This window comes from Pinus tabuliformis, chromosome 6 (genome assembly GCF_031772625.1).
Source record: "Pinus tabuliformis cultivar Carrire ecotype Pingquan chromosome 6, CPIR1, whole genome shotgun sequence".
Taxonomy (NCBI): Eukaryota; Viridiplantae; Streptophyta; class Pinopsida; order Pinales; family Pinaceae; genus Pinus; species Pinus tabuliformis.
The window spans coordinates 1840836376-1840852476 of NC_142292.1; the positions used below are offsets into that span (position 1 = coordinate 1840836376).

The following is a 16101-nucleotide window of genomic DNA, read 5'->3' on the forward strand; positions in this document are numbered from 1 at the left end:
GACCAAAAGGTAAAATTCGAAGTTCCGGGGCAGAAAATCGATCAACAGAAGGGGTGACACAATTCCTAGAGGCTGTGATGTTGGGCAGACGCAGTGACTGCGCAGAGGCAGCCAGGGGTGATTCATTCAGTGGCTGGATCAGTTAGATCTCCAGTGATTGTGTGAGGTAATCTCACTTATCTCTCTGTCAGTGATATTCTTTGTATTGGATAGCCAGGAGGGCATCCAGAGATTGTATTCATAAATTACTATTGCATAATAATAAAACCCTTAGTTGTTGCACCGTTTTTCCCACATTGGGTTTTTCCAGGGACATTTGTCCAAAAATAATTGTGTCGATGTGTTGTGTATTTATTTCTTTTTCAGTTTCTTGTTTCCGCATTTTATTTAAATGGTGAAGGCTACCATGTCTTATTTTCGGTGTTTACTGTAGGAAACAGTGAACAATGTTGTTCAATAATTAACAAATAGAAGAAACATAATCAGTTGTTGTAGTAGAAATTTGGGCAATCAAATTTTCACAAGATATCAAGACAATGAGTAAGTTTACCCAAATTTAAACTTGTTGTAGCAAGAAGATCTTTGGTAGCAGCAGCTGATGCAAACACTGAATCACTTTGGCTCACCAACTTCTGCACTTACTCTCCAAGTCTCTCTCTCTCTCTCTCAATCCTTCTCAATCTCTCCTACAGGTGATATTCAGGGTAGTGTCACTCCTGCACAGGCTCCGAGGCCTGGCAGACACGAGGAAGGGTCGTGACAGATACCCATATTTAGCATATTTCTCCTCGGAGAACATCGCCCGTACGCATACAGGTCGATCCAAATGTTGGTACACCAATGTGACAAAGCTTCTGGAGGCTTTAGGAATCCAGATTGACCATCCCCCTCCTTTTCAGTACTCTCTGAATGCTCCAGGCCACCTCCTTCCCAATCAGCAAGAGCTGAATAAAATCATTAAGGAGGATATTTATAGATGATACATTCGGACCACATGGACCAATCCTCCCAATGGGTTGCATCCAAAAATGGCCTTCTACGTGGAGCATTGCCTGGAGATCAGGGATGGGCTCATCATCAGACCCTAGTACACATTCCAGCATTGGATGCATGCCCTTAGAATCCCCTCGGGCAGCTCAGAGTTGGGTCTCATAGACTCTGGGTGGAGACAGATCACCACATCGATAGGGCAGATAGAATTTGCCAGCTCTATCACTTACAGTAGATAGAGACAGAGACACACTTCATCTTCAGATGCCCTGCTTATTACAAGATTCGAGGTCGTTTCCATTGTCTCTTCAGGTCTTCTCAGACTTTGACCAGCTTCCTCAGATATGTTGATCAGAGATGCCTTGCACTTTATCTCCAGGAGGCCTTCAAATTTCGGGCCCGTTTTCTTCAGCCCCCCATTAGATTGGACACCACGCAGAAGATCACAGACTTCTTTAGGGCGCTACCATTAGCGCGGGGCACCAAAAGAACCATTGATTGACCCACAGACACTGAGACCAGATCAGTGTGATCCCGGGGGGGCCGACCCACCAAACTGCATCGGCGCTCCAGGATTGGATCCACCCCTGGGAGGCGCCCTAGAACCTCCAGGCAACAGCAGCTACAGCCCAGTATGCCCACAGGACAACAGAGTTTGACAAGCTTCTCTCAGTTTTCTTCTCTCGACCTCGGATGTTAGGAGTAGGAACTGGGCAGGAGACTCCTTCCCCCTTTCTTCTTCTTCTCCTTCTCTGCTTCATCGCAATGCTTTGTTTCAAAGTCGAGAGCTTCTAGCTTCTACATTTACATTTACTTAGATTATAGATGTATTTCTGCTTTTTAAGAAATGTTAAAGGGGATCGTTTGGTCCACCGGCTTGGCATGATGTAATCATTGTAACTGACAGTCCCATTGATCTATTATGGTCATTTGTTGGACATTAATAAACTTATCTTATCTTATCTCTAACTCTCTCTTTGACAAGTTTGAATTCTCCTTTCACAATGCATGGTAAGGAGTGAAGATATGAGGCACATATATATAGGAGGAGCAACGAGTTCATGTCATAAAGGAGGAGTAACTCGCATGCCTTGAGGAAGGGTAACATATGCCAATTTAGGGAGGTATGAGTTCCTTGTAACTCATGCCATAAAGGAGAGACCTATGCATGCCTTGTAACTCATGCCTTAAAGAGTGTAGCATATGCATTGAAGAATGCGTGAGAGGAATCTTTTATGACAAAACTTTAATGAGTGTAAGAGAGTGTAAGAGAAGTGCAACAAATCCATTAAGAGAGAGAGTAACACTTCATTAAGGTCAGAGAGAGAGTTACGAGTGCCATCAAAGAGAGAGAGAGGTGCAAAGTGGCATGATTGAGTGCCAAGAAGGAAAGGTGACATGAATTTCCTTTTTAATAATAATATTATAGTATGATAAGGTTAATAATAATATTAATGATAATATAGATGATTAAATAAAAAATTGAACAATCAAGATTGCTTAAGGATAAGTAATTTTCCATCATCTATACTTGATTACCAATTGAAGTAAGGTAGATTACTATTTTTGGAAAGTCATGCTTGGAATGATAGACATGACTTTCTATTTTTAGAAAGTCACTCTAGAATTGTCAGAAATGAAATTTTATTCAAGGAAATTCATCCTTCAGCTGCCAATTTTCAACAACTTGTGCAAAGGTAGGCATATGAAAAGAGAACGAGGAAAGAAATGGCAGATTATTTGAAGTCTTGCATGCAAAGGCAATTATAGAAAGCTCATGGAGAACCTCCAAGTAGCTTATGGATGTTATAGTATAAAATGTGTTAAACTAAACTATGCGATGGAGAATATGAGAGAAAGGTGAGGGAGTCTAAATAACAGAGATGTATTATATCAAATGTGTAAGAGTACATAAGGTGGCGCATATATATAACTAGCAAGTTACATTATTCTTGTTAGGAAATGATCACCTAATTTCACAATTACATTTAATAAAATATAATATTGAAGTCATCATTACAAAATCTAACAAATTGCAAAGTATTTAATTGCATTTTATGATGTGTTTTACCCAAGACCCAAGATCAGCACAATCAAATTCTGGTTATGGTTGGTCAACTCTCGAAGATGACCAAGCATTTTCTTTGTCATATGTGACTCACAAAGGAACAGATACTGCTATAGCTGAAAAGATTACTTTCCACTATCCATGAGATATCTACCAATATGGTAATGGAATTTCAGTGCAGATAAAATGACTATGACACCGATCATTCTTAAATGGATACATCAGAGTACCGAGGCTATTTAAATTTTATACATTTAGCTTTGTGCAAGCAGAGAGACATGAAAGGATTAATATTATTTTTCATACATCAATTGGGAACATGTACATTGAGAGTAAACAAAGAAAAATAATTTGAGAAAATGTTTTACCTAGGTCTGTGAATATTTGTTCCAGATATGACAACAGAGGACGCTCTTCCATGATATGCCTCAGGAAGATACAACCTGGAACATAACAGCACAATTGGATCTAACTAAAATAGATGTAAATATAAAAAAGATATATCAGAGTGTTCAAACTTTTTTGGCAACATGCACACTTTCAAAAGCAGATGTTAAGTAGGCCAACTATCTATTCAAACAATGGTCTTTCAAAAGATGAATAATTCAACGAGAGATATAGGGCAAGAATAATGAATCTACATAGCATATCAGATACACTGGTTCATACTTTGACATGTTATATACATTGTAAATAGTTGGGAATGCAATGATATTGTTAATTTGTGTGTTCCATTTTTTGATAGTGGGCTTTCCCAAATGATGTTGTGCATACACTATATTTCATTTTAATTGCCAACGTATTTGGCTTTTAAATTCTCAATGGCTAAACTTCAAATCTATAAATTTTGTAAAATCGATGTTTTACAAGAAACTGACTATCCAACCCTGCTCATCTATCCTCCCAATGCCAATGAACCAATCATGTGTCAGCATTCCATGCTATCCAAATGTTTTTGAAGATGAGAGAACCCAACACTTAAAATAATAAGTGGGTCACAAAGAAGATATCGGAAATACCAAAAGCCCAATATGCTATGTAATGCTCATAAAATTCCAAAACAGACCCTACCAAGGTGTTGAACCCAGAAGATAATGAACTACCTGAGACGAAAGGGCATCTTCTTCTAGGACAATTTGTGGGAATCTACATCTCGTACAAGGAAGGTTTGGGCATGCTCCTGCTTAGAAGTGTGGTCTTCTCGCTCTAGACCATCTTTCGATTTTGGAGCTGTGAGGCTTTATTCCAAAAGTCGAGTTGTTTAAAATAAATATTGGGATGCTTGGACCATTTTGGAGGCATCAGGATTGGTTCTTTGGTTTTCCTCTTCTACGATACGACTCCCATTAGCTGCATTCCATGCATTGTCAGTGGCATCAGTTATCCCTAGTTCTAAATGTTCACTGGCTTTTAAAGGACTTAGAGGAGAGATAGGTTTAAACTTTAAAGACTTAATAATGTTTGGTCAGTGTAGGTTTCTTATAAGCTTCGAGTTTTTGCTTGGTTGGTGATGCATTAGGGGATTCCATCCAAGGCCATGTTGGTCAAGAGTGGACTCTTTCATGCCATTTGTCTTGTTTGCCATATACAGCAGACAATGAAGCATATCTTTTGGGAGCGCTTTTTTGACAAATAGTGATAGAAGTACATTGAGCATCAGTATTCCTTGATGCATCCAAGAAAGATTTATTCACACTCTGCATTGTTTGGAGATTTTTATTCCCAAGTTCATGCCATGTTTGTAGGGATTTGGCAGTGTCTGAGGATCTCAGCTCTTTTTATTCTCTAGAAGCTTAGGTATAAAGCAATATTTGGTCATAATGTCAGTTCTTTGTCTTCTTTCTATTCTATATGGAAGGATGAGGTATGCCATCAGCTCTTGGCCAACGGTTCTCTATAGATCCAAGACACTCAATCTTTGGATCCTGCAGCATGTTATGATTTCAATTTTCAATTCAGCATCTATCGCTTTAAGGAAGAGGTGATGATGTTCCTTGTATATACCCTTCCATTTCTTGTTCAACCTATTGTAAATATTTTCTGTAAATATAACTATTTTTCAAAAAAATAAAAGAAACTAACTATCTCTGTTACAATTTTGACATACTTACAAACTTCTAAAATCTGTGATTTCATTATTTGATGAAATTCATTGTCAATGTAGGCCATCAATTGAGAATAATTTGAATTATCAAGTGAAATCAAGCTTTTAAAAATGGTATTCAATGGTTGTATCAGACATATGTTTTCACAATAACAAATATATATATATATATATATATATATTGTTGTGTCCCAACCAAGTTAGCATTCAAAAAGGGTTACAAAAATAGAAGTTCTAATTTTGGCAAGGGAGAGACTCTTTTCTACAAGAAGTATAATCAACAAAGAAAATTTTTATATGCCCCATAAGAACTAGTATCTCGTCTAATAAACTTTCCTACTAAAAATAAACAGTAACAATGCATACCATAAATAACAAGATTTGGAGCCTCATCACAACACTAGCTACAAATTTCACTTCAATGTTAGCATTGAGCTCATCCGTTGGTTTTGTTGCATTTCCTTCATGGGGCAGACCATGCAAAATCCTCTTCAGAGTAGGGAATCACACATAATTGGTTGTTCAAGTAACAATATCAGAGAGGGTTGTCTTTAAATCCTGGAGGGTCAAAATTCATCTCAATGAGGCGAGCCATGGAGGTCTCCATCAATGTTGCACGACTCATACTCGTGTAAGACTCGTCACGGCATTAACTCGTCAACTCGTATTAGACTCTGGAACGACCCTTATAAGACTCATATAAGACTGGTCAAAATACAAAAAAACGTTAAAATATGATAAATTTTAAGCACAAAAAAGAAACTAATGACAATTCCAATCCTTATAAGTTATAAAAACCACAATATATGCAATAATTCATAACATCATCTCATATCTATAAAAGTACAACATAATGTTGATTTATGGTAGCATCGGATCTGCTCTAAGTCTCAAATTTTGTAGGGATGCCTAGACATATGCATTCTCCAATACCCAAAAATCGTTTTGCAAAATTCCACCCGGAGACAGTTTTGTTAAAAAAATTAATTATTTTTAATGGGTCTTGTTGACCACTAGGATGAAACCTGATGACTATATGAAAGACTCCATGCCCAAGGATAATCCAGAGGACACTTGTACCATCAGATATCATCATTCAACATAATTTTTTAACTCATCTTTTTTGTGCCCAGATTCCACACCTTGCGAAGAATTGTAATAAGTGATACTAGTAATGATGAGTTTTGAGTTTGTAACAAGGCTAGGATGTTGGGACTCAATCAGCAAACGAGTACACCTTGGAGTTTTTTTTATCCGGTTAATTATCCCTTATTTTTCAGACACAGATAATTTCTGAGTTTTTTCACTCACTTTTTACCCCAAAGCTAAGGTGACAGTTTGACGGTTGAGCCCCTAACATATCTGAGTGTCTAGAGTCGATGTATATTACCATACTAGATCACACAAAAAAATTCATGGAATTTGGTTAGGTCTAGGTAGTCATTTTTTAAATTTGAAGATTTCCCGTAGGTCAAAAATTGCAAATAAAATTGTGTTTAAATTGTAATAAGTGTAGTCTAGAGAATTTGTATGGGATATGAGTAATAAAAATTACACCTCTCACCCTCAATTTTCTACTATGACACACTTTGAGGGGTTAATAATGTGTTTTGGACCCTCAAAACCCACATTTCCTAAGTTTAGTGGAAATCGTGGCTTTTAATTAGGCTAGAATTAAATAAAATAGAGAGAAATAAATTATTCCATGTGACAAAATAACGTGGAAATGACTTGGAAATTAGCCTAAGTCAAAGTTGAGTCAATGGACATGTGGAAGATGACTGAACACATTGCATCATAAATACACCATTATTTCATAAAATCAAATTTCCCGGAAATAAAGCAGTAGTTGCACATGTGGAAATTGAATTTATTAGAGGAGCTCATGCACTGAAGGAATATTCTATGGTATATTTGGACTGAAGATTATGTGGGGCCTCATCTCACAGTTATCTCAGGTTCTTCTACTCTTAGCACTCCACTCTTGAGGATTACGAGTTTCACTTGGCCATGTGAAAATTCCTATACCCGAAGGAACCCCTATAGCAGTAAATCTGAATCTACTTCACCTACTTGATTTTTTTAAATTACATTCATCAAGTTATTCTTTTGAATACTGAAGCAAATCACTTCTGCAGCCTACACTAATTAAATATTTGATCTCTGAAACATAAAACAGAGCAAAGAACAAGATATATAGGACACACTTAGTTTTTGACACAACAGTCCCCGAAAAAACCCAATGAGGGAAAATTAGTGCAGAAGTTGTGAGGGTTTATTATTATGCATGAAAAATATCTAAATACAAATCTAGGATGCTCATTTAGCAATCATTTACAGAGAAAATACTGGCAAAAAATCTCAGTGAGTTTTACCTCACTTCACTCGACAAAATTCTGGCTGATCCGGCACAAGACTGGCTAACCCTGTCTATTCATATATTGGCTCTAGGTCAACCCTACGTCACCTTCTTTGCCCTCTGCGTTAGCTCTCCCGACAGTTCCAGCAGTTCCCGACAGTTCCGATAGTTCTGGCAGTTCTGGATTCTACGAAACAGGCAGCGTTTCTGCATCAGCTCTCCCGGCTACTACACTGCCTCTGTGTCAGCTCTCCCGGTGTTGAATTTTCTAAGTCTATCTGTCAAAAAATCGTTTTGTATTATGCTCGTTTCTTTCTCCTACTTGTCTAAATCCGAACAAGTTATTTAATACAGTTGAATACCGAAATAAACACAATACAGTCACAACATCTACAGATCATCAACTGAAAGAAAACAAGCGCAGAAGTGACACCGTTATTTTTGGACCAATGTCCCCAAAAAAACCCAATGCAAGAAAATCGGTGCAGCTATTCAGAGGGTTATATTATTATGTAGCATATCTAAGTACAACTGGGTGCCTAATCCAACTCACCTGATAGAGGGTTATATATTCGAAAACAGGTATTCAGAGAACCTGTCCCACGAAACCCTCTCCAGCACAACCGAAGCTCAGCGCTGGCCCTTCTGGCCTCTACGTCAACCTCCCGCTGAACTGCATCAACCCCAGGACTCTCTGCGTCGGCCCTCTAAGGCACTGCACAGCCTCTGGGAGCCTATGCGTCACCCCCTCTGCCCTCTGCGTGGATGTAGCAATCTCTCTGGGCTCTGCGCTGCCTCTGCTGGGCTCTGCGTAGCCTGGACTGCCTGCTGCTCTGGCTCTCTCTGCTTCTGTGCTAGTCTCCCAGTGTTGTCTCTGCCTCATACTCACTGCCCCTCGCTGATGTTCACTGATTCAAATTTGTTTAACAACCCCGCTCTAGCAAAATGAATGACTAATCACTCTAGTGTCTTCTCCAACTAACCCTCAAGCCTCTTCTTATACTTTTCTCGTTGGTCCATCAACAGCCGAGACCAAATCTCTAATCAACGGCTAAGATTAGATTTGGCTTGATCCATGACTTTTGGACCCTTCTAACCCAGTTTTATATTAATACCCATTAATATTTTATTTTTCCTAAGTTTAAACTTAGGAACTCCATTAAAAATATTAATTTTTTTAATATCTCCCAAACCGAGTACAATTTGTCCAAACCATTTCTGGGTTTTGGAGATCTCATGTGCTTTAGCCTCTACACCAATTTTCATGGCTAGAGCACATCCGATGCTACCCCAAATCAACACTCCCTCATAGCGAGGACTGTGCTCTAGTAATACTACTCACTGAGCATTACCCTGAACATCCGGCACCTGTCCCTGCGTTGTTGCTAGGCCTCCCAGCCCAACATCGTCTGCATTGTTGCATCCTGTACTACTGCCCATGGCCTTGCCACTGCCAATGCTGCATCTGTACTGCAACTCCATCTGCATTCGTGGTGCTGCTAGTCCATCCTCCCAGCACTGCATCCGCACTACATCCCCCTCTCATCATGTTGCATTGTGCTACTGCACTGCAACTCAGTTACTGAGAAGTAAGTAACTGATCCACCCAACATCTGATATCCCTGTCATGCTAGAAATACTCCCGATGCTAAAGCTCCCTCTGCCGCTAACAAGTGCTCCCTCTTTTAACCTCTGCGTTGCTGCAACAACTCCCCACAGCTCGCACCGTTGCACACCTCTTTGTGTCATCCTACACTAGTGCAAAACTCTCGTGCTTCTTGCACTATTGCAGTCTGCTAGCCTTGCATTGTCCAGGGACTCCTGCACTATAGCACTCTCTGCCGCTCCATCCGCATTCGTCTCTACCCACATCTGCCAATCCTACTACTCCTCTTCGGGGCTCCCGTAGCAAGGTATAATCCAAGAGGTTGGGTCCCTCAATGATCTTGCCCCTCATCGCTTGTAGTCCTCTTGACTACGACTTGATGTCTCCCCACTTCTTCTCAAGTGGCACATGAGCACTCATGGCACAATAGTCATCCTCCTCGACTTCTTTCTCTGCCTTCCTTGGCACTACCTTTGAGTCAAAAGCCTCTCCCTTACTCTTCTTCCTCAGACACTGGTTCGCATAGTGACCCAGTTCCCCACAATGGAAGAACTTGACCTTGAAGAGGTCCTTCTTCTTCCTCTTCTCTTGCTTTCCTACAGATGCTAGAGCCACATCCTCTTCTTCCTCCTTGATCCTGACCCCTTTGCCGCTACTCCCCGCCTTGGTCAGTCGTCTGATCTCTTCTTGATGAAGAGCCGCCCACAGTTCTTCCCAATCCGGAAGACTCATTGTGCCCAGTATGCTCTAGACAAATACCTCCCAATCTTTGTTGATTTGGGGTAGCATCAGATGTGCTCTAGCCATGAAAATTGGTGGAGAGGCTAAAGCACATAAGATCTCCAAGACCGAGAAATGGTTTGCGCAGATTCTAACCGGTTTGGGAGATATTAAAATAATTAATATTTTTAATGGAGTTCCTAAGTCTAAACTTAGGAAAAATAAAATATTAATGGGTATTAATATAAAACTGGGTTAGAAGGTTCCAAAAGTCATGGATCAACCCAAGTCTAATCTTCGCCATTGATTAAAGATTTAATCTCGGTCGTTGAAGGACCAACAGGAAAAGTATAAGAAGAGGCTTGAGGGTCAGTTGGAGAATACACTGAGGGAGAGCAATCAGTTCGATTTTTGGAGCGGGGTTAGCAGAGAAATTCAAACTACTGGTCTGGAGATCAGTAGGATGTAGCAAGTACGGAACAGAGAGTCGGGAACAGCACCAGGGGAACAGCGCAGAGGTTGGAGAGGCAGACGCAAAGGTTGTAGACTGCGTAGTCACTAGAGGGCCTACATGGGTGAGCAGAGAGGGCTAGTGTTGACACAAAGAGGCAAGGGCTGACGCAGAGGGTATGGAAGCTACGCAGAGGTCAACCAGGTTGACGCTGAGACTGGGGGAGGTGCTAAAGAATTTTCTCTCTGTTGTGTAAGCCAATTTGGCACCAAGTTGTATTGAAGAATTGTTGAATAATAAAATCCTCCCTTGCTGCACCGTTATCCCACATTGGGTTTTTCCGGGGACTGATTGTCCAAAATATTTGTGTCAATGTGTTAATTCTTGTGCATGTGTTTGTTTCTGTATTATGATGTGATATCTACAGCAGAATTTATTTTAATGTTTATTGAAGGATTTTCATAAATAACTTATCGGGAAATAAGTAGGTAAAATAAATCAGCTGTTGCAGTGATAGAAATTTCACAATCCTCGGAGACTGCGTTAAGTGCGGTCCTCACCATCAATTCCTCATCCGACGTGGCCCCTATGGAAGTTAGTTGGTCACGGATCTCCTTCAACCGACCGAGGAAGACAGCTATCTACTCTCCCTTTTGCAACTGGTATGCCCTTGGTTGATTCTACAGAAGCATATTCCTCTGCACGGAAATATGCCAGTACAATGCTTCAAAGTGTCCCACATCTCCTTTGTTGTTTCCTTCTTGGCAATATGTGGTACCACATGATCCTTGACCCCATCAAGGATGATGCACTTTGCCTTAGCCATTGCCTCCTCGTACCTATCATTTGCTACCGGGTCAACTGGGATAGCCATCGTTCTCAAGGCAAAGCCCTTCATGCGATGTTTGTCTAGAATGGACAAGATCCTGACCTTCCATACCACAAAGTTGGATGCTTCATCCAGACTATCCTGATCTCTCAGCCCATTCACAGCGATCTCGCTGCTCTTCTGTCGACTCCTCCGAGTCTTTATGCTTCCTTCATGGAAGTCCTTTGTTCAACTCCTGTTGAGTCTCTCTACTTCCCGTCTGGAAGTTCTCAGTTTGACAACTCTTAAGTCTCTCTACTTCCTATCTGGAAGTTCTCCTCTGGACTCCCTCTGAGTCCCGATTTCCGTCTTGGAAATCCTTCTGCCAACGTCAAGTTGCCCCAATCCGATCGTCTGTGCAACTGCAACACTGATCTGGATTCCTTGGCTAGAAGTCCACCTCGGCAGCAACTCCCTCCTCCTTGGTCTTGCCCTGTTAGGTACTGTTCTGACCACAGTACTCCACCAACTTCGCTCCGCAAATTACCCACAGCCTCCAATGCCCCAGCAACTGAAGGATTGAACTACTTGGCTCTGCACAATCCGACACTAGCAAATTAGCTCCTCCAGCCAATTGCGTCAGCCCTCCAGGCCTCTATGTGGTTTTGCGTGAGCTTGATTCTGCCTCCCTTAGCCTCTGCGCTGCCTTTCTCTAACCCAGAATGATGACGCAGTCCCTCTGTGTCACTCCTTCCTTTGTCTCTTTCTACAAGGATCAGTTTTGTCACTCGGGACAGTTGAATCCACTGCAAATGCTCTGCTAAGTTGATGCCTTCAGTTTTCCTATGATCTGCAACCACACTTTGATACCATGTTGAATTTTCTAAGTCTATCCATTAGAAAATTATTTTGTATTCTCATGGTTTATTTCTCCTACTTGTCTAAATCCGAACAAGTTATTTAATACAGTTAAATACCGAAATAAACACAATACGGTCACAACATCTACAGACCATCAACTGAAAGAAGACAAGCAAAAAAGTGACACCATTGTTTTAGATCCAATATCCCTAGAAAAACCCAATGCGGAAAAACCGGTGCAGCTATTCAGAGGGTTATATTATTATGCAGTATATCTGAGTAAAACTGGGTGCCTAATCCGACTCACCTGACAGAGAAAAATAAACAGCATCAATACCTCTATATTCAAAAACAGGTTTTTAGAAAACTTGTCCCACGAAACCCTCTCCAGCACAACCGAAGCTCAACGCTATCCCTTCTGGCCTCTGCGTCAACCTCCTACTGACCTACGTCAGACCCAAGACTCTTTGCATCAACCCGTTGAGGCACTCTACATCCTCTGGGAGCCTATGCGTCACTCCCTCTACCCTCTGCGTGGATGACGCAGTCTCTCTAGGCTCTGCAATGCCTCTACTGGGCTTTGCATAGCCTGGACTCACTACTGCTCTGGCTCTCTCTGCTTCTGTGCTGGTCTCCCAGTATTGTTCCTGCCTCTCTACCTCGTACTCACTGCCCCTCACCATTGATCACTGATTCAACTTTGCTTAACAACCCCGCTCTAGCAAAATGAATGATTAATCACTCTGGTGTATTCTCCAACTAACCCTCAAGCCTCTTCTTATACTTTTCTCGTTGGTCCATCAATGGCCGAGATCAAATCTCTAGTCAACGGCTAAGATTAGATTTGGCTTGATCCATGACTTTTGGACCCTTCTAACCTAGTTTTATATTAATACCCATTAATATTTTATTTTTCCTAAGTTTATACTTAGGAACTCCATTAAAAATATTAATTATTTTAATATCTCCCAAAACCGGGTACAATTTGTCCAAACCATTTTTGGGTCTTGGATACCCCATGTGCTTTAGCCTCTCCACCAATTTTCATGGCTAGAGCACATCTGATGCTACCCCAAATCAACACTCCCTCGTAGTGAGGATTGTGCTGTAGTAACACTCCTCACCGATCATTACACTAATCATCCGGCACCAGTCCCTGTGTTGTTGCTAGGCCTCCCTGCCCAACATCCTCTGCATTGTTGCATCTTTTACTGCTGCCCATGGCCCTGCCACTGCCACTGTTGCATCCGCACTGCATCCCCCTCTCGTGATGCTGCATCGTGCTGCTGTACTGCAACTCAGTTACTGAGAAGTAAGTAATTGATCCACCCAACATCTGACATCCCTGTCAAGCTAGAAACACTCCCAATGCTGAAACTCCCTCTATTGCTAACAAGTGCTCCCTCTACTGACCTCTGCATTACTGCAACAACTCCGTTTATCTCGCACCGTTGCACACCTTTGTGCCATCTGTTGAATTTTCTAAGTCTATATGTTAGAAAATTAATCTGTATTTTGCTGGATTATTTCTTCTACTTGTTTAAATTCGAAGAAGTTATTTAATACATTTAAATATTGAAATAAACACAATACAGTCACAACATCTACAGATCAACAACTGAAAGAAAACAAGCACACAAGTGACACCGTTATTTTTTCTACAAATCTGACCAGGAAAACCCAATGCGAGAAAATCGGTGCAACTATTCTGAGGGTTATATTATTATGCAGTCTTTCTGAGTACAGCTGGGTGCCTAACCGGCTCACCCGACAGAGAAAAAATACACAGCAACAATACCTTTATATTCAGAAACAGATATTCAAAAAACCTATCCCACGAAACCCTCTAGGACACAACTGAAGCTCAGCGCTAGCCCTACTGGCCTCTGCGTCAGCCTCCTACTGACCTGCATCAGCCCCAGGACCCTCTGCATCAGCCCTCTGAGGCACTGCACAGCCACTGCAACCCTCTGCGTCACTCCAGCAGCCTCTCCGTGGATGACGTAGTCCCTCTAGCCTCTGCGCTGACTCTGCTAGGCTATGCGTAGCCTAGGCTGGCTGCTTCTCTCGCTCTCTCTGCTTCTGCGCTGGCCTCCCAGTACTGTCTATACCTCTCTGCCTCTGCGCTGGCCTCCCAGTACTGTCTATACCTCTCTGCCTCGTACTCACTGCCCCTCACTGCTGATTACTAATTCAACTTTGCTTAGCAACCCCACTCTAGCAAAATGAATGACTGATTCTAGCATAAGGAGTATGGTAGATACAACGATGCGTCCATCGATGGTACTACTATAGTCCCTAACCCCATTTCCCTGCTCATTGGCCAGATGAGAGGTACTTCCCATGAGTCCCAGACTGCATGGGTAGGATGCCTCGACAGGAGCTCACTGCTGATGACTAATTCAACTTTGCTTAGCAACCCCACTCTAGCAAAATGAATGACTGATCCTAGCATAAGGAGTATGGTAGATACAACGATGCGTCCATCGATGGTACTACTATAGTCCCTAACCCCATTTCCCTGCTCATTGGCCAGATGAGAGGTACTTCCCATGAGTCCCAGACTACATGGGTAGGATGCCTCGACAGGAGAACCGTTCATCCTGTCCTAAGTCGCCACGGGGTATCACAGGGGAAGGCCAAGCCATTCACCCTATACACAGGGCACCATTAGGGGAGGGTGAGTCGCCCTATGGTCGCGTGTTGCTCCAGTAAGTACCCCAAGCCCTCGGAGCTCCCAAATCTCAATGCATGCAACATGTAGGACCCTCATACGAGGGTCTCTCAACGACTCCAAGTCATTCGGGAAAGTCACAAATTTGACCTTTGCGCGTGGCTTTGACAGAATGTCTACGACCTGTACATCAGTCTCAAATTTCAATGCGATGGAGCCTCCTCGCTCATCGACGTACCATATCCATGATAAGGTAGTATCTGATGTCTATCTGCTGGAGAAATCATACAATACGGGATTCCTCAACAATCAAATCCCCCCCTGGTTGATAGAGAGGATCACGGTGGTATCCATTGTGTGTACAAACAACTCGCTGAAGAGCTTCCACAACCAGGTAGCTTCACACGAGATCATACTCGTAGCTATGTATTTGGTCTCAGCGGTGCTTATAGCAATCGACTTCTGCTTCTTGTTCATCCAGGATATCGAACAGAACCCAAAGAGAACTAGCACTCAGAAGTGCTCTTGCGATCCTCCACATTGCCTACCCAGTCAGCATTCGAATAATCATGCAGCTTCACATTTCCGGCAGTGTATCTCAATCCATGAGAGATTGTGCCCTAAAGATATCTCAAAAGATTCTTGGCACCAATCTAGTGAGGCTCAACCATATATGAGCTCATCATACTAACTGCAAATCATATGTCCAGACGGAAGTTCACCAAGAACATCAACGCGAATGAGTTTATGAAACTCAGAGGCATTTCCCAAATCTGGTCCGGCATCACTACCACATAACTTATGAAAGTTAAGCTCCATCGAGGTAGTCACGGGCTTGCAGTTCACCATTCCCAATTTGGAATCCAACTCCCTCTTACTTTTGTAAATGAGAGGGTCTGCACCTGTCAGAAAGAGGTCGTCCTCAGAAGGTGCCGGTATGAGAGGTTTATCATCCACAACCTTCAAGCAATGGTTTGGATCGACTTCACTCCTAGTGAATCTCAGCTTCATCAGACAACTACCAATCCTCTCATACTAAGCTTGGGGTGTTTTGCTTCAAGCCATAGAGGGTTTTCTTCCAATAGTATACACGAGATTCCCAATCATGAATCTCAAACCCCTCGGGTTGTTCCAAACCTGTGGACCTGCTACATGAGGGGTGTTGACCACTACTGGTCAACTTCCCATGCAGTACACCCTCTTTTCTTGGCAGAAAGGGGTAGCACCTGAACGACGTGTCCATGCCATCCAGCAGTCATCAGCAGCTTGATCATTTCAATTGTAAACCCAGTCTGCATGTATGAATTGTAAATAATCTAAGCAGACCAGAGTCATTTTCGTAAAATTGCCTAGGTGGACCTAACTTTCTATGATAATCTATGTCCCGGAAGGTTTTTCGTCTCACCGATCCATGGATCGGCAGAGTTTTCCTTCAAACCTGACCCCAAAGTCGGGATGGA

The 16101-nt window shown here is 42.0% G+C and overlaps 1 protein-coding gene across 1 annotated transcript in view; it reads right to left on the minus strand.

The window, feature by feature from the left end:
* Positions 1-16101, minus strand: part of LOC149266363 (fumarylacetoacetase-like) — a 308380-nt gene that overhangs the window by 190808 nt on the left and 101471 nt on the right. Inside the window, exon 5 of the mRNA XM_089395970.1 lies at positions 3427-3501. Within this exon, the coding sequence (XP_089252096.1) occupies positions 3427-3501 (75 nt within the window). The remainder of the gene's footprint in view (positions 1-3426; positions 3502-16101) is intronic.